The sequence below is a fragment of the Oratosquilla oratoria genome, chromosome 1 (assembly GCF_046742065.1).
Source record: "Oratosquilla oratoria isolate Oo_2021 chromosome 1, ASM4674206v1, whole genome shotgun sequence".
Classification (NCBI taxonomy): Eukaryota; Metazoa; Arthropoda; class Malacostraca; order Stomatopoda; family Squillidae; genus Oratosquilla; species Oratosquilla oratoria.
The window spans coordinates 1,605,215-1,624,448 of NC_134777.1; the positions used below are offsets into that span (position 1 = coordinate 1,605,215).

At 46.3% G+C, this 19,234-nt stretch overlaps 1 protein-coding gene and 1 long non-coding RNA gene across 9 annotated transcripts in view; one reads left to right on the plus strand and one right to left on the minus strand.

Moving 5' to 3' along the window:
• LOC143031740 (uncharacterized) overlaps nt 1–2,470 on the plus strand; it is a 579,704-nt gene extending 577,234 nt beyond the window's left edge. For all 8 annotated transcript variants that reach the window (XM_076195980.1, XM_076196006.1, XM_076195972.1 and 5 more), the window contains one exon: nt 1,101–2,470. In XM_076195980.1, the coding sequence (XP_076052095.1) occupies nt 1,101–1,683 (583 nt within the window). In that variant the 3' untranslated portion in view covers nt 1,684–2,470. The remainder of the gene's footprint in view (nt 1–1,100) is intronic.
• LOC143031777 (uncharacterized) overlaps nt 640–19,234 on the minus strand; it is a 130,963-nt gene continuing 112,368 nt past the window's right edge. The window contains exon 3 of the long non-coding RNA XR_012967032.1: nt 640–1,025. This is a non-coding gene — a long non-coding RNA (uncharacterized LOC143031777). The remainder of the gene's footprint in view (nt 1,026–19,234) is intronic.

The window sequence follows — 19,234 nt, forward strand, 5'->3', positions numbered from 1 at the left end:
TATTTGTGCGAGCGTGACTTTTTGCTTCTCACAGTACCAGCCCGAGTACGAGTACGTTTACACGTGAATACGACCACGAGCACGTTTGCGACTGAGGCTGACGACGAGCACGTTCGTGCCCGAGTGTGAACATGCTCTTGCTTGATTGGGAAGATGCCCATTCTCGTCTGAGAGAGCAAATATGTTCGTGCCCGGTGTTCAGTATAAATGCGCCCGAGCACGAGCACGTTCCCGCCCGAGCGGGAACGTGTTCGCTCGCGTGCTGTAGTGGAAGGTGCCTGTTCTCCTCCCAGAGCGTGAACGTGCTCGTTCTCAGGATTGGGCGTAAACGTGCTAGTTTGAGCACGTTCATACCTACCAACGTGCTCGATCTCGGACATGAACGTGCTTGAGCACTCCATCCCGAGCACGTTCGCGCCCGAGTGTGAACGTGTTCGTTCATACCTACAAGCATGTTCGGGCATGAACATTCTTTTGCCCAGACGCGAACGTACCCGATATCACGCGAACGTGCTCTTGCCCGAAAACGTTCGCCCCAGAGCACGAGTACGTTCACATCCGGGCACGATTAAGCTCAATCCCGAGCACGAAAACGAGCATGTTCGCCCTCTAGGACGAGATGAACATGCTCTTGCTTGAATGGGAAGATGCTCATTCTCTTCTCAAAGAGTGAACGTGCTCGGGACTGCGCTTAATTGTGCTCATGCCTGGACGCGGACGTACTCTTCTTCAGACGCAAACGTGCTCGTGCTTTGGCGCAAACCGGCCGGCTTGTGCTTGAGCTCGAGCACTTTTGCGGTCGAACACGAGCATGTTAGTGGCCAAATGTGGACGCAAACGTACTCGTGCGGAACGTGCTTGTATTTGTGCTCCATGAAGTGGTCGAACACGTACACGTTCCTGAACGAGCGTGAGTGAACGTTAGAGCACCTCTTTATGTGTCGTCTCGGGCTCCCAAAGGGCATCGACGTGCTCGTTCCTCTCAGAGCCGATTCTCAATGTCGGCCTTATCCAGGTCGTCAAATCTGGAGATATAGAGTGATATTAGTTCTACATTTGTCATAAAACTTTAAACATACATTTTTTCTTTTCTTTTACAGATTTCGAGACGAAATGTCCCTTTCTCAAAAAACGTCCGCTCCACTGCTGTGGAACAATCTGAGCGCGACTACCCAACCCAGCAGTGCCACAGACTCTTCCGTGAACAGAGATAATCGACAGAGTCTTCGACACTCCAGGCCGATACCGGTCGTGGCTACCGAAGACAGTGACCACCTACTCGCCAAAAAATTGGGATCGACGGTTGAAACAGAACGTTGCCCGTCTGAAGACATTCACGAGGACACGGCCTCTGCTTTGTACGAGAGCACGTATCCTGCCCACAGACACTGTCTTCATCCAGACGATCACGTGTCGGTGCAAGGACTCCGGAAGGACTCTGCCGTCAGCGTGGTCATCTCCATAAACGACACGTCCTGCCAAATTTCCTGCGACCCTAAGAACGACACAGATGCCCAAACGCTGCAGGACTCAAGGAACTCTCTTGCAAAAGACGTTTTTATGGACCAGAACCCCTCTCCTGTAAATATGAAAGAAGGTCGTGATACTGAAACATGCTCCTTAAATTCTCGTTCCGTATTCACGAAAACAGAGGCTCAGTGTGTGGTTGAATCACCAGTGTGAAAGGTGGTGTTGAGACCATTGCAGGGGGCTCCTCTCTGTTCTATATCAATACTTAAAATCAGATTCGCAACTTTGTAAATTCTTTTCACAATGGGTTTGGGAATACATGCATTTCCCATGTATTGCCGTTTTTATAAGTAACAAAGACAAACATATAGTAATCTTATTAACCTATGCGTAAATATTTTACTGCAGAAAGACAACCCTCAACAAGAGATAAAAAACAACTAAAAGTGATATAATATTTGTGACAAATATTGAGTGCAAATAAACCAAAGCTACATATCTTTAATCTAATAATAATAAAAAAACAGGGCAAAGATCCGGCAAGTCGCCAGGAATTATGTCGGCTTTGCAGTTTTTTGTCCTGGGTAATGCTAATTATTTTATTCAGCTGAAGGATATAGTTAGTGGCCAGCTGTTTGACTCACCTAAGTGATGGTATATGGCTTTGGACCCCCGACAAGTGGTGCGTTGATGGTCTCTTTTAGGTCCTGGGAAGGGGAGACTCCTACGACCGTGAGGCCACAACGTCCTAAGGATAAGGCGAGGGATGTGGAGTAGTCTTCATGTGAACTAAAACCCTTCAACTTTTGTCCGTTATTGATATATTTTTTCTTTTTCTTAGCCGAGCGGGGAAAACTAGTTGAAGCTTATGATTTTTGTGCTAACGGACCAAAGTCGACGACTTTTTGTTCTGTCTACATGCAACAAGGAAGAGCAACGAGTTGTTAAAATGAGGAACTTGTCATTCGTCTCGCATGAAAAGAGAAGTGACAAAAAATAATGAATGACTTGCTGCTTATGTGAAGGACACTTACAGCTATAATCAGACAACAGTGTAGGAAAGAACTAGTGTCATTCATAGCAAAAGTACCTTTGTAAAGTATTTTCATTAGCCCAACATATTCAGAAACCATGTGTACAAAATTATGCAAGGGTTTGTCAGTACTTTTGTACTAATAGAATAATATGTCCCAAGACGGGCAAGTACATAAATATTTTCTTACCTAGAAGAGAAAGTACTTAAGATAAACATATAAACATTGGAACTGTGTTGTATCGACTTTCTCTGGTAAAATAGGACACAGTAAAAGGAGCAACTAAAACTGAAGATCGTGACTGGCGGCGCAAAGTCAAATCTAGCATATATTCAAGAAGACATTGCGAGTTCCTAGAGTTTAGATTCGAGTTTGGCGAGATGTACTGCCCTCCATTTATCGTATTTTGATAGATTTTCTCCTCCCGAATAGTTGGTATGTACTTGCAAGATGATAAAATAATTTATATTTTAAAGTAAAATATTTGCCAAGAAAATTCATACAACCAGCTTTGCTTTGAAAAGGGGGGAGGGGTTAGAATCAAATCAAGACAAACTGGTGTAAAGTGGCTTAACTAATCAAAAGACTACCCACAATATCCATCCAAATGACACATTCAGTACCGTAACAAAGTGTGTATACAGTAATACATGTAAAACAAAAACTAAGTCACATGAAAAATAACTTCACGCTTGAACAGGTTACTGATCGACAGGGACCTTGCTCAGATAGGGGACCATGCAACAGTGTGACGTTATTCATAAGAAAATTACCACAATCCTCTACAGTAGTTAAAGATGTCTGTGCGACATACACTGTACTGATAGTCATGTGTTGTACATGGATGTGGCAATAATGAAGCCGACTTAAAAGACCAAATGTACAGTGTTTGTACTTCATAAAGAGCTTATGGAACTAGAAAAAATTGAAACATATGGGTACCAAACATTTGCAGCTCAGCTTCTCTGATCAGAAACCCACAGCCTTATGGTAGCCGGTAACCGTCCTCCGGCACTCCCGAGAGCCCTGGCCAGAAAGAAACTAAATGCTCTCCGTATTGTGCAGGTGCTGGCAAGCTTCTAAGTCCTCGAGTAATAAAGAGGGGAATAAGGGAGCAGTCACCGGTTGTAAGTTCTCCATATGTAAGAACAAATAGGAAAAACAAATAGAAAGAGCATTTTTTTTTCATTCCAGGGATAAAGTGCCATCCTTTTGGGGTTGCACTTACAGTAGGACAGCGAGAAAACTATTCGCTCTAACAACTGTTCCTGGAATCATGAGTATATGTACACTTGCTTGAGAAGAGTCTCGACAAAACATAATACTAATGAATGTAACTAAATACCATATTTGGATGTTTGACATAATTTTCCTTACATGTTTTCCAGCTTGTGTTGAAATAAATTCGTACTTGTTAGTGCAGATTTTGACACGTTTGTTTCATTAGAGTGTAGTCCCAGACAGGAAAGGATGGGAAAATAAATATTCAATTGTGATATTCTGTATCTATAACATGTTTTTCATGTCTTCGAGAAATGGGTTAAAGACGCAGCTATAGCTATGTAGATAATCAGCTAATCATTGCAGAAACAAAACTATTGCTAATAACGAGACTCGAAAAGTTTAGTTAAGACAGTTGTGTTTATATTTAGCTCTATAGTTACAGTCTGTTCATTAACTTGGCGAGGACTCAATAGATTCAAAACTACAATAGTATTAATAGAAAATAATAACCAAGCAAGATGAACTATAGAAAAATCACTATAGAATTTTATACAATTGTCAAGAAAAAAATAGGAATCTAATACACAAACTTGAAAACTACAAAGTAACCATTCAGGAACATGATTATAGCAAATCTCTGCCATTTTAAGTGAACGGAGTGTAATGACAAGTTTGCTGTGACAAGGACGTATGTGTCATGAACAACCAAAAATATCTTCTGTAAATGTGGTGGGATAAATATTAAAAAATATTCCTGAATGTATTCAAGGTTTGTGATTGTAATTACCTATGGTCATAACCCACGACTTCCTTAAAAAATTGAGAGGAACTGTCAATACATAACAGTTACAGAGCACCAATGTTGATCAGAACTATCCAGACGATGACAAAACATACTTAAAGCAATTATGAAAGACATGGACTGCGGTAATTGGACCAACTCAGTCGTAAAATTATGAGCGAATTGTTATGAATATCTAATTCTACTTGAACCAACCAATGGATTAAGTGACACGCTGAGAAAAAGACTAACGGACACTAACAAGTCTTAGTGACGAAGACTATGACAGACACAAAGAAAGATCGGGGCGGTTCACCGTTGTAATTTAATACTATCAAGCCGCGCATTCATTATTTCTTTGCGCATCTGTGTATGTGTGTTTCGGTGTATGAGTATTTAGCTAGTTGTATTAAACGGGAAGGGAAGCTATGCTCGTAGTGACCCGTCTTTGTATCTCAACCTTTAGTTTGTTCTTAAATTCTTGTATGGTTTTTGCACACACTATTGTTTCGTCCAATTTGTTCCAGGCATCCACCACTCTGTTTTGGTGCATGTGTGTTTTGGTGTATGTATATTTCGGTGTGTGTGTGTCCCTGTGCATGTGTGTGTACCCCTGTACGTGTGTGTGTCCCTGTGCATGTGTGCCCCTGTTCGTGTGTGTGTCCCTGTATGTGTGTGTGTCCCTGTACGTGTGTGTGCCCCTGTACGTGTGTGTGTCCCTGTGCGTGTGTCCCTGTGCGTGCGTGTGTGTGTGTGTGTTCCCCTGTGCGCGCCCGTGTGTGTTCCCCTGTGCGCGCCCGTGTGTGTGTTCCTGTGAGTGTATGTGTGTCCCTGTGCGTGTGAGTGGTGATTCATCATAGTCTTGGATCACGTGATCGACAGCTATTTCCTTCTTGTAAGAGAACTCAAAGCTCAAATATGACCGATCTATGGGTAATGCTGTGACATTACACGCACACACACATACAACTCCCCGCCCACGAGAGTTGGAGTAACGACTCACAGCGATACTGAAATTATTTCAGCCCTGGGCGGGATTCGATCCCGGACCACAGTAGTGGCGGCCGCGGAAGCTACCACTGCGCCATCGTGTGTGTCCTTGTGCGTGTGTGTGTCCCAGTGCGTATGTCTCCCTGTGCATGTGTGTCCCTGTGCGTGTGTATTTGAGCGTGTGAGTGTCCCTGTGCGTGTGTATTTGAGCGTGTGAGTGTCCCTGTGCGTGTGTATTTGAGCGTGTGAGTGTCCCTGTGCGTGTGTATTTGAGAGTGTGAGTGTCCCTGTGCGTGTGTATTTGAGCGTGCGAGTGTCCCTGTGCGTGTGTATTTGAGCGTGTGAGTGTCCATGTGCGTGTGTATTTGAGCGTGTGAGTGTCCATGTGCGTGTGTATTTGAGTGTGTGAGTGTCCCTGTGCGTGTGAGTGTTTTCAGTGCGTGTGAGTGTCCCTGTGCGTGTGAGTGTCCCTGTGCGTATGAGTGTCCCTGTGAGGGTCCCTGTGCGTGTGAGTGTCCATTTGCGTGTGATTGTTCCTGTGCGTGTGAGTGTCCCTGTGCGTGTGAGTGTCCCTGTGCGTGTGAGTGTCCCTGTGCGTGTGAGTGTCCCTGTGCGTGTGAGTGTCCCTGTGTGTGTGAGTGTCCCTGTGTGTGTGAGTGTCCCTGTGCACGTGAGTGTCCCTGTGGGTGTGAGTGTTCCTGTGGGTGTGAGTGTCCCTGTGCATGTGAGTGTCCCTATGCGCGACTGTCCCTGTACGTGTGAGTGTCCCTGTGCATGCATGTGTCCCTGTGCATGCATGTGTCCCTGTGCATGCATGTGTCCCTGTGTGTGCGTGCCCCTGTGTGTGTGTGTCCCTGTGCGTGTGTGCCCCTGTGCGTGTGTGCCCCTGTGCGTGTGTGCCCCTGTGCGTGTGTGCCCCTGTGCGTGTGTGTCCCTGTGCGTGTGTGTCCCTGTGCGCGCGTGTGCTACTGTGCGTGCGTGTGTTCCTGTGCGGACGTGTGTACATGTGCGTGCGTGTGTCCCTGCGCGAGCCTATGTGCGTGTGAGTGTCCCTATGCCTGTGAATGTCCCTGTGCATGCGTGTGTCCCTGTGTGTGCGTGTGTCCTTGTGCGTGTGAGTGTTCCTGTGCGTGTGAGTGTTCCTGTGCGTGTGAGTGTTCCTGTGCGTGTGAGTGTTCCTGTGCGTGTGAGTGTTCCTGTGCGTGTGAGTGTTCCTGTGCGTGTGAGTGTTCCTGTGCGTGTGAGTGTCCCTGTGTGTGTGAGTGTCCCTGTGTGTGTGAGTGTCCCTGTGTGTGAGAGTGTCCCTGTGTGTGTGAGTGTCCCTATTCGTGTGAGTGTCCCTATGCGTGTGAGTGTCCCTATGCGTGTGAGTGTCCCTATGCGTGTGAGTGTCCCTATGCATGTGAGTATTCCTGAGTGTGTGAGAGTCCCTGTGCGTATAAGTGTCCCTGTGCGTATAAGTGTCCCTGTGCGTATAAGTGTCCCTGTGCGTATAAGTGTCCCTGTGCATGTGAATGTCCCTGTGCGTGTGTGTGTCCTTGTACGTGTGTATCGCTGAGCGTGTGAGTTTACCTGTGTCTGTGAGTGTCCCCGTGCGTGCGAGTGTCCCCGTGCGTGCGTGCGAGTGTCCCCGTGCGTGCGTGCGAGTGTCCCCGTGCATGCGTGCGAGTGTCCCCGTGCGTGCGTGCGAGTGTCCCCGTGCGTGCGTGCGAGTGTCCCCGTGCGTGCGCGCGTGTGTCCCCGTGCGTGCGTGCGAGTGTCCCCGTGCGTGCGTGCGTGCGAGTGTCCCCGTGCGTGCGTGCGAGTGTCCCCGTGCGTGCGTGCGAGTGTCCCCGTGCGTGCGTGCGAGTGTCCCCGTGCGTGCGTGCGAGTGTCCCCGTGCGTGCGTGCGAGTGTCCCCGTGCGTGCGTGCGAGTGTCCCCGTGCGTGCGTGCGAGTGTCCCCGTGCGTGCGTGCGAGTGTCCCCGTGCGTGCGTGCGAGTGTCCCCGTGCGTGCGTGCGAGTGTCCCCGTGCGTACGTGCGAGTGTCCCCGTGCGTACGTGCGAGTGTCCCCGTGCGTGCGTGCGAGTGTCCCCGTGCGTACGTGCGAGTGTCCCCGTGCGTGCGTGCGAGTGTCCCCGTGCGAGTGTCCCCGTGCGTGCGAGTGTCCCCGTGCGGGCGTGCGAGTGTCCCCGTGCGGGCGTGCGAGTGTCCCCGTGCGGGCGTGCGAGTGTCCCCGTGCGGGCGTGCGAGTGTCCCCGTGTGCGCGTGCGAGTGTCCCCGTGTGCGCGTGCGAGTGTCCCCGTGTGCGCGTGCGAGTGTCCCCGTGTGCGCGTGCGAGTGTCCCCGTGTGCGCGTGCGAGTGTCCCCGTGTGCGCGTGCGAGTGTCCCCGTGTGCGCGTGCGAGTGTCCCCGTGTGCGCGTGCGAGTGTCCCTGTGTGCGCGTGCGAGTGTCCCTGTGTGCGCGTGCGAGTGTCCCTGTGTGCGCGTGCGAGTGTCCCTGAGTGCGCGTGCGAGTGTCCCTGTGTGCGCGTGTGAGTGTCCCTGTGCGCGCGTGCGTGTCTGTGCGCGCTCGCGTGTCTTTCTGTGCGCGCTTGCGTGTCTTTCTGTGCGTGCGTGCGTGTCTTTCTGTGCGTGTGTGCGTGTCTTTCAATACGCGAGTGCGTGTCTTTCTGTGAAGCGTGCGTGTCTTTCTGTGAAGCGTGCGTGTCTCTGTGCGTGCGTGTGTCTTTCTATGCGCGCATGCGTGTTTCTGTGCTCGCGTGCCTGTTTTTTGTGAAGTGTGCGTGCCTTTCTGTGTGCGTGTGAGTGTCTGGGAGCGCGTGCGTGTCTTCCTGCGTGTGTGTGTGTGTGTGTGTGTGTGTGTGTGTGTGTGTGTGTGTGTGTGTGTGTGTGTGTGTGTGTGTGTGTGTGTGTGTGTGTGTGTGTGTGTGTGTGTGTGTGTGTGTGTGTTTGTGTGTGTGTGTGTGTATTTCCGTATGCATGTGTGTGTATTTCCGTATGCATGTGTGTGTATTTATGCGTGTGTATACATGTATTGTATATGTATATGAACGTATGTATTCGTGCGTATGCGTCCACCTATGTGTAAGCGTCCATCTGCGGGATCGCGTCAATCTGTACGTGCGCGTCTACTTGTGCGTACGCGTCCACCTGTGCGTACGCCTCCATCTGTGAGTACCACCCATCAGTGCGCATGCGCACATCTGTGCGCACGCGTTCATCTATGCGTACGCGTTCATCTATGCGTACGCGTCCATCTGTGCGTACACGTTGCATACGCGTTCATCTGTGCGTACGCGTACATCTGTGTATTCGCGTCCGTCTGTGGGTACATATCCATCGGTGCGTACGCGTCCATCTGTGTATACGCGTCCATCTGTGTATACGCGTCCATCTGTGTATACGCGTCCATCTGTGTATACGCGTCCATCTGTGTATACGCGTCCATCTGTGTATACGCGTCCATCTGTGTATAAGCGTCCATCTGTGTATATGCGTCCATCTGTGTGTATGCGTCCATCTATGCGTACGCGTCCATCTGTGTATGCGTCCATCTATGCGTACGCGTCCATCTGTGTATGCGTCCATCTATGCGTACGCGTCCATCTGTGTATGCGCGTCCATCTATGCGTACGCGTCCATCTGTGCGTACGCGTCCATCTGTGCGTACGCGTCCATCTGTGCGTACGCGTCCATCTGTGCGTATGCGTCCATCTGTGCGTATGCGTCCATCTGTGCGTACGCGTCCATCTGTGCGTACGCGTCCATCTGTGCGTACGCGTTCATCTGTGCGTACGCGTCCATCTGTGCGTACGCGTCCATCTGTGCGTACGCGTTCATCTGTGCGTACGCGTCCATCTGTGCGTACGCGTCCATCTGTGCGTACGCGTCCATCTGTGCGTACGCGTCCATCTGTGCGTACGCGTCCATCTGTGCGTACGCGTCCATCTGTGCGTACGCGTCCATCTGTGCGTACGCGTCCATCTGTGCGTACGCGTCCATCTGTGCGTACGCGTCCATCTGTGCGCACGCGCCCATCTGTGCGTACGCGCCCATCTGTGCGTACGCGCACATCTGTGCGTACGCGTCCATCTCTGCGTACGCGTCCATCTCTGCGTACGCGTCCATCTCTGCGTACGCGTGCATCTGTGCGTACGCGTGCATCTGTGCGTACGCGTGCATCTGTGCGTACGCGTGCATCTCTGTGTACGCGTGCATCTCTGCGTACGCGTGCATCTGTGCGTACGCGGGCATCTGTGCGTAGGCGTACATCTTGCGTAGGCGTGCATCTGTGTGTACGCGTGCATCTGTGTGTACGCGTGTATCAGTCCCTACGGGTGTATCTGTGCATACGCGTCCCTCTGTGCGTATGTGTGTGTGTTTTCGCGTATATCAGAGCGTACGGGTCCATCTGTGCGTATGTGTCTGTGTTTTCGCGTATATCAGAGCGTACGGGTCCATCTGTGCGTATTCGTGCATCTGTGTGTACGCGTGCATCAGTGTGTACGCGTGCATCAGTGTGTACGCGTGCATCAGTGTGTACGCGTGCATCAGTGTGTACGCGTGCATCAGTGTGTACGCGTGCATCAGTGTGTACGCGTGCATCAGTGTGTACGCGTGCATCAGTGTGTACGCGTGCATCAGTGTGTGTACGCGTGCATCAGTGTGTACGCGTGCATCAGTGTGTACGCGTGCATCAGTGTGTACGCGTGCATCAGTGTGTACGCGTGCATCAGTGTGTACGCGTGCATCAGTGTGTACGCGTGCATCAGTGTGTACGCGTGCATCAGTGTGTACGCGTGCATCAGTGTGTACGCGTGCATCAGTGTGTACGCGTGCATCAGTGTGTACGCGTGCATCAGTGTGTACGCGTGCATCAGTGTGTACGCGTGCATCAGTGTGTACGCGTGCATCAGTGTGTACGCGTGCATCAGTGTGTACGCGTGCATCAGTGTGTACGCGTGCATCAGTGTGTACGCGTGCATCAGTGTGTACGCGTGCATCAGTGTGTACGCGTGCATCAGTGTGTACGCGTGCATCAGTGTGTACGCGTGCATCAGTGTGTACGCGTGCATCAGTGTGTACGCGTGCATCAGTGTGTACGCGTGCATCAGTGTGTACGCGTGCATCAGTGTGTACGCGTGCATCAGTGTGTACGCGTGCATCAGTGTGTACGCGTGCATCAGTGTGTACGCGTGCATCAGTGTGTACGCGTGCATCAGTGTGTACGCGTGCATCAGTGTGTACGCGTGCATCAGTGTGTACGCGTGCATCAGTGTGTACGCGTGCATCAGTGTGTACGCGTGCATCAGTGTGTACGCGTGCATCAGTGTGTACGCGTGCATCAGTGTGTACGCGTGCATCAGTGTGTACGCGTGCATCAGTGTGTACGCGTGCATCAGTGTGTACGCGTGCATCAGTGTGTACGCGTGCATCAGTGTGTACGCGTGCATCAGTGTGTACGCGTGCATCAGTGTGTACGCGTGCATCAGTGTGTACGCGTGCATCAGTGTGTTCGCGTGCATCAGTGTGTACGCGTGAATCAGTGTGTTCGCGTGCCTCAGTGTGCACGCGTGCATCAGTGTGTACGCGTGCATCAGTGTGTACGCGTGCATCAGTGTGTACGCGTGCATCAGTGTGTACGCGTGCATCAGTGTGTACGCGTGCATCAGTGTGTTCGCGTGCATCAGTGTGTTCGCGTGCATCAGTGTGTACGCGTGCATCAGTGTGTACGCGTGCATCAGTGTGTACGCGTGCATCTGTGTGTACGCGTGCATCTGTGTGTACGCGTGCATCTGTGTGTACGCGTGCATCAGTGCCTACGGGTGTATCTGTGCATACGCGTCCCTCTGTGCGTACGCGTTCATCAGTGTGTACGCGTGCATCAGTGTGTACGCGTGCATCAGTGTGTACGCGTGCATCAGTGTGTACGCGTGCATCAGTGTGTACGCGTGCATCAGTGTGTACGCGTGCATCAGTGTGTACGCGTGCATCAGTGTGTACGCGTGCATCAGTGTGTACGCGTGCATCAGTGTGTACGCGTGTATCTGTAAGTACGCGTATATCTGTGCGTATGCGTGTATCTGTGCGTGTGTGTATGCGTGTATGTGTATATGTGTGTATGTGTATGTGTGCATGTATGCGTGCATGTATGCGTGCATGTATGCGTGCATGTATGCGTGCATGTATGCGTATGCATATCCTGTATGCGTATGCATATATCCTATATACGCATGCGTGCCTTACTATGTGCGTATGCGTGCCTGTGTGAGTACGAATGTGTGTACGTATGCATGCATGTGTGCCTATGCGTGTATCCTATAAACGCATAGTGTGTGTGTGCGCGTATGTTTTCTTGTGTGTATGCATGTGCGTATCCGTGTCCGCGTGCGTATGCGTGTATCTATGTGCTTATGCGTGCATGTGTGCATATGTGTATGTCCTATATACACATGCATGTCTTTCTGTGTGTGTATGCATGTGTAAGCGGCCAGTGACTCACCTCTGTTGGGTGTCCGAATGCCCAGGGCAAAAGTGACGATTCATGACCCATTCTAATGTCCATTGTCGCAAACTCCTCATTTCGATCGTCAGTCTCAACCAGTGTTAATGCTGAACCCTGCGACACAGCACGCATCCCTCATTTTCTAACAATAGGGAGGGTACTCGGCTATCTTAAATGGATTAATCAAACCGAAATTAACTTGAAAGCACTTCATGTGGGACATTTAAGGACTAATTAAACAGAGATAGCCATGTACAGGACCTTCCACCAATTGATATTGCTCTTTAGCGCACGCTTCAACTTGTTCGTGAATGCGTGTCCGCGTGCGTTTATGTGCACGCGTTTGTATATGTGCATATGTATGTGCGCATGATTGTGTGTACGTGCATGTTTATATACGTGCATGTATGTATACGTGCGTATGTGTATATGCGTTTGTGTATGTGCGCGTGTATACACGTGTGTATGCGGGTGCGTATCCGTGCCTGTGTCCCTTGTGCATACGCGTGACTGTGTGTGGAACTGTTTATGTTAACAGCTGAAGGTGGTAGTGGAGGGGGAGGAGTAATCGCCGGTTGTCAGCTTTCGATATATGAAAAGGTGCAAAAATTACAGTTAATTTTTATAGAAAGATCTTGGAACCAATACGGAGACAGAGTGCCAGCCCCTCAGGGCTGCACCACCTTATGGAGGTGGGGAAGTTGGTGTACTTTGAAAATGAGTAAGCTTGCTAGCCATCTTACATGACCATAACGTGCAAGTAACGTCATTGATCCAAGCATCTGTCCTTTCGGAGGAGAGAGGATTCAGAGGGATGGGTATCAAGGGGTCGGGCACGTAAAATATGTTAAGGTTATCACCAGATGGAAGACAAGCCTCGAGGCAGCTCAAGCCAAGACAGAATATTCAACGTGTGTCACTAGGTGACGTTCAACTCGAAGAGAAATATTGGCTGCAAACAAAAATTCAGTTGCCAATCACACCGTGTTCCCAATCAGTCTTGTATCCAAATCCCTCACGACGAAAAAAAGAAAAAGAAAAAAAAAATGGTTGCGCGGTCCGCACGTGTGCGTATATACTCCGATTCCTGGAACTCCTAGAAAAAAAAAAAAAAAAAAAAGACGCTAAACTCACCCTCTTTATTCTCCGTGGTGGGTAAAGGCGTGGGAAGGCGAATCTCTTCATATTTGTGAACATGGTACAACTGGGGCACGAGCACATCAGACCAGGCTTGGGGTGAGCCTCTGGCGGGATTTCCGTGTAAAACTGAAACTTATTCGCCCTCTCATGGACGAACAATAATTAATAATTGATAATTAGTCATAATAATGACATAATAAAATGAAAATAAAAATGAAATAAAAATAAAAAGATAAAATAAAAATAATACAATAAAATAAAAATAATAAAAAATAAAAATAAGAAAATAAAATAAAAATAAGAAAATAAAATAAAAATAAGAAAATAAAATAAAAATAAGAAAATAAAATGAAAATAAGAAAATAAAATAAAAATGAAAATAGAAATATAATAAAAATGATAAAATACAATAGGAATAATAAAACAAAAATGAAAATAATAAAAATAAAAATAGTAAAACAAAAGTAAAAATAGTAAAACAAAAATGAAATAATAAAACAAAAATAGAATAATATAACAAAACAATAAAATAATAAAATAAAATAAAAATAAAATAAAACAAATAAAAAACAAAAATCAAATAGAACAAAAATAAAATAAAACTAAAATAAAATAATAGAACAAAAATAAGATAAAAAAAAGATAGAATAATAAAACAAAACAATAAGATAATAAAATAAAAGAATAAGATAAAAATCAAATAAAACAAAAAACAAAAATGAAATGATAAAACAAAAATAAAATAATAAAGCAAAAATAAAATAATAGAACAAAAATAAGATAATAAAACAAAACTGATACAATGAAATAAAACTGAAATAATGAAATAAAACTTAAATAATAAAATAAGACTGAAATGATAAAATGAAAATAAAATAATAAAATAAAAATAGAATAATGAAATAATGAAATAATAATAAAATAATGAAATAATAATAAAATAATGAAATAATAATAAAATAATGAAATAATAATAAAATAATGAAATAAAAAATGAAATAAAATAAAATGATGAAATATAATAAAATGATGAAATGAAAATAAAATGATGAAATAAAAATAAAATGATGAAATAAAAATGAAATTATGAAATACAAATAAGATGATAAAATAATAATAATAATAATAATATACATACATACATACATACATATACCAATGCTTTTTTCCCCTTACAAGGGAGGTAGCCAAAAAGGAAAAGGCATAAAATCATTACCACCCATTCCATCCCTGAATACACTCCACACCCCTCCACCCTCCCTCTCATCTTACCACCTCCTGGATGACGGGTGATCCCTGCACCTTGTCAATTGCCCTGGGTCAGAAGCAGTGTCGCAAGACACAACACATCGATAGCAAGGCCGCTTCATTAAATCGGCGACCACCCTCTCCGTCCCCCCCATTGCATAAAAGGAGAAGACGGGGAGAAATCCCTTCGGGCTGCGTCAAATTTTGCTCACACATACTACCTCACCCCCTATTCCCCCACCCATTCCACCTCATGCAATCACAGCATCATCCATATACAACCATTCTCCATTCACCCATGTCTTCTGTCCTCTCCCGTCCATCCTCAACAGACATTCCCATCCTCCCCAAAGTGCCCTTCACCCCATCCATCCACCTCATCCTAGGACGTCCCCTCATGTTCACTCCCTCCACATCTGCCTTCCATACCTCTTTTACTAGTCTTTCTTCACTCATTCTTTCCATGTGTCCAAACCATCCTAATATTCTTTCATCAACCCTATCTCCCAACTCCCTGTCCACCCCTGTTCTCCTCCTCACCTCCTCATTTCTCACTCTATCTAGCCAAGTAACCCCCATCATACTTCTCAGACACCTCATCTCAAACACATTCAAACTCCTCCTCTCTTTTTCTCTTATGTTCCATGTTTCTGCCCCATACAGTGCTGTTGGCACAATCACTCCTTCATACAGTCTCCTCTTAGCATCCATTCCCAAATGTCTATTCCTCATTACACTCTTTAATCCACCAAGGCATTTACTCGCTTCTCTAAATCTACATTCTACCTCCACCTTCACTCCACCTTTTCCTGCCACATTTGCACCCAAGTATCTAAAACTATCCACTTCCTCCAGTCGCTCTCCCTTAATGCTCACTTCCAGTCTACTGCCACTTTCACCCCTTGTACATCTCATCACCTTACTTTTACCCACATTTATCTTTAGCTTTCTTCTATCACATACTCTCCCCAACTCTGCCACCAACTTCCTCAATCCCTCCTCCGATCCTACCACAAGCGCAGTGTCGTCAGCAAACAACAGCTGGCTCACCTCCCACTTTTCTCCATTTTCTTTAACCATCTCTAATCCCTTGCCCACTACCCTAGCATTTACCTATCGCACCACCCCATCCATGTATAAAGGCCTGTCTACACGAGCGGGCCTGATCGGCGGGCTTGCCCGTTAACGGGCATATTTGACGGGCAAACGATCAAATTGCCCGAAAGGCCGCCGAGCGAAATCACTGAGCTGGTGCCCGGTAGCTGGAGTTTCTACCCTGCCAGACGCAAGATAATATCGTGAACCCACAGCGGGCCTTCATCCCACATTCTACGGCATAGTAGCACAGTGAACATTTAACGATGGCAGCCCAGGATAACTCTAGTGAGCCACCGACAATGCTAGGCACCATGGTGCTCGTACAGCACTCCACCCGCTACTGGCAACATCGTCGGGCAGGCCCAGCTGTTCATCACTTCGGTCGTGTGGACAACATTCACGGGCAGGCCCGCGAGAATTTGCCCGTTAACGGGCAAACCCGCCGATCAGGCCCGCTCGTGTAGACAGGCCTTTAGCTGAACAGCCAGGGCGACATAACGTATCCTTGACGAAGTCCCACCTTTACCTCTAATCACTCACTCTCTCCATTCCTAATCCTGACACAAGCTCTACTACTCTCATAAAAACTCTTGACAGCTCCCAGAAGCTTTCCCTCTATCCCGTATATCTGCATAACCTCCCACAGTGCCTTTCTGTCTACCCTATCATAAGCCTTTTCCAGATCCATAAAAGCCCAAAAAACATCCATCCCCTTTCCTATAGCTTTCTCACATATCTGTCTTACCACAAAAATCTGATCTACACAACCTCTACCCGTCCTAAATCCACACTGTTCCTCACCTATTACTCCTGTTCCTCTCCTAATCCTCTCAATCAAGATCCTCCCATAAGCCTTCCCAACTTCACTTAATAAGCTGATCCCTCTGAAACTACTACATTTACACTTGTCCCCTTTTCCCTTGTAAAGAGGAACTATACAGGCACTCCTCCAGTCCTCCGGCACTCTACCCTCTCTCCAGCAAACATTAAATAACCTCACCAGCCAGTCCACCATCACATTACCTCCCTTTTTCAGACATTCTGCATGGCATCCATCCAGACCAGGTGCCTTACCTACTTTCATCATCTTAACAACTGCCTTCACCTCATTCTTCCTTATTTCTCCTCCATTCTCCTCACTCATCACTCCCATTTTCTTCGCATTTCCCACTGCAGCTATCTTTCCCTCCCTATCCTCCTTCACATTTAGCAACTCCCTAAAATATTCTGCCCATCTTCCCCTTACTGCCTTCTCTTCCATTATCATCTCTCCATCTGCACCTTTTACCTTTTCTTCTCTACTTGATTCGCCTCCTCTTCCTCTCTTAATTTCTTTCCAGAACATCTTTTTATTACTTTCAAAATTTTCTGTCATACTCTTACCCCATTTCACATCTGCTCTCCTCTTTGCCTCCTTTACCTTTTGCTTTACTTCTCTTTTCTTTTCTTTGTACCTCTCATATGACTCCCTCGTCCTATTTTGTAACCAATCTGTGAAAGCTCGCTTCTTCTCTTCTACAACCTTCTTTGTTTCCTCATCCCACCATTCACTACCCTTTCTTCTATTTCCCCCTGTCCTTCTTGTTCCACACACCATCCTTGCACACTTTATGACTCCCTTCTTGAACCATCCCCATTCCTCCTCCACACCCAGCTCTACTCTATCCTTCACTCCCTCCCAGTCCTCCTTCAGCTTCTTCTTGTACTCCTTCTCCTTTTCCTTTTTTATTCAAAGAGTTCACTCTAAAAACCTCCCTACCTTTTGTCCCTTTCCTCTTTCTCCATCTATCCTCCACTCTCAACTTGCCTTCCACCAAAAAATGATCTGATATTCCCCCACCCTCTCCCCTTAGCACATGTACATCCTTAACTCTTCCTATCATAATCCTATTTACCACTACATAATCCATTAACGCTCTATCTACCACCCTTCCCTCCACCACCCTCTCCCATGTGTACTTATGCTTGACTTTCTTCCGAAACACTGTATTTGCTATCATCAACTCTCTAGACACATTTCCACCATCAACTCTCCACTACGATTCTTTCCTGGAACTCCACATTTCCCAACCACTCCATCGATTGGAACATTTCCCACCCTAGCATTAAGGTCTCCCAGTACTATTACATTGATATTTCTTCCTAAATCCTCTATGCACTCATTTAAATCTATCCAAAAGGCCTCCCTTTCTTCTACACTCTTCTCACTGCCAGGCCCATATGCACTTACAAAGACCCACATCTCCTTTCCCAGTTTCACCTTCATCCACATTATCCTTGAGGAAACCTCCTTCCACTCCACTACACGTTTACCTATCTCTTCACTTACTAGAATAGCCATCCCTTCCCTCCCTCGCCCTCTCTTCACTCCTGATAACCTCCCACTTACACTCCCAAACTTACACTCACCCTTCCCTTTCAACTTAGTTTCACTCAAAGCCAACACATCCATCTTTCTTCTCACAAACATACTACCTATCTCTTCCCTTTTACTCTCACCTGTACCACATCCACGCACATTAAAAGACCCAAACCTTAGGGTGCTGGTCCGAAAACTCCCAGACCCTCTCATGCCTTTACTTTCGTTTAGGAATGTCCCCTGTGGGGCTATAAGGAGAAGAATGTCTAGTCCCCATCCCCGTCCCTTTCTTCTCGCCCCTTACGATCCAAGTGGGAATACTTGGTGGCAGTATTCTTCCCCCCCCCCAACACAGGGAAATCCCCCACCACAGAAAAAGAATACTCAGAGAAATGGTACAGGACAGCAACAAGGGGTTGGGGGATAGCATAACGGAGGGACAGTCTTAGTATAAAAGTGTCATCATTTCTCTATGAACAGAGTTTTCCTCTATCATACACAAAATGATGTGTGGCTCTGGTCCGTAGGGCCGCCCCATATAGACTCTAAAGTATCAACTGCATGCTACTTTGCCACAATAACAAGCAGCCAATACCCCAGACGGAAAAAAAATATATATATATAAAATAGAAATAAAATGATAATATAGAAATAAAATAGTAGAATATAAAAAATGAAAATAAAAATAAAATAATAAAATAAAAATAAAATAGTAATAAGAAAAATGAAAATAAAAATAGAATAAAAATAAGATAATAAAATAAAAATGAAATAAAATAAAAAATAAAAATGAAATAAAATAAAAATATAAAATAAAAATAAAAATAAAAATAAGATAATAAAATAGAAATGATAAAAAAAAGAATAAAAAACTAATAAAAACAAACTAATAAAACAACAAGAACAACAATAATATCATTCATTATTATTGTTGTTAATATTATCATTATTATTATTATTACTACTATTATCATTATTATTACCTTTTTTTATTAATATCATTATTATTAATTATTATTATTATTATAGAAATAAAAATAAAAATCTGGGGTTGGGGGTGGAGCTCAGGAGTCTTAGAATGGATATAATGGTTCTCTCTACGATGGGAGGCAGACCATAGCGAGTTCATTAGCCAGGGCTCCATCTACTACTACTTGAGCCATAGCAATAAAGTCCACGGAAGGAATGGAGGGAGATGTTATTGTTGTTGTCGTTACCTAGACTGTCTGAACGAGCAGTTCCATCTCTCTGTGGAACGCCATGGTTAAAAAAGGGATTTTCCAGCAATTCCCTTATAGAGTATCTGTTGTGCCGTTGGCGAACGTGATTGTGTACAATGCAGTCTTCCTTAATGTGTTGTATAATATGCGGTCATCCAGCCGTTATCTGGCAATTTAGAAGG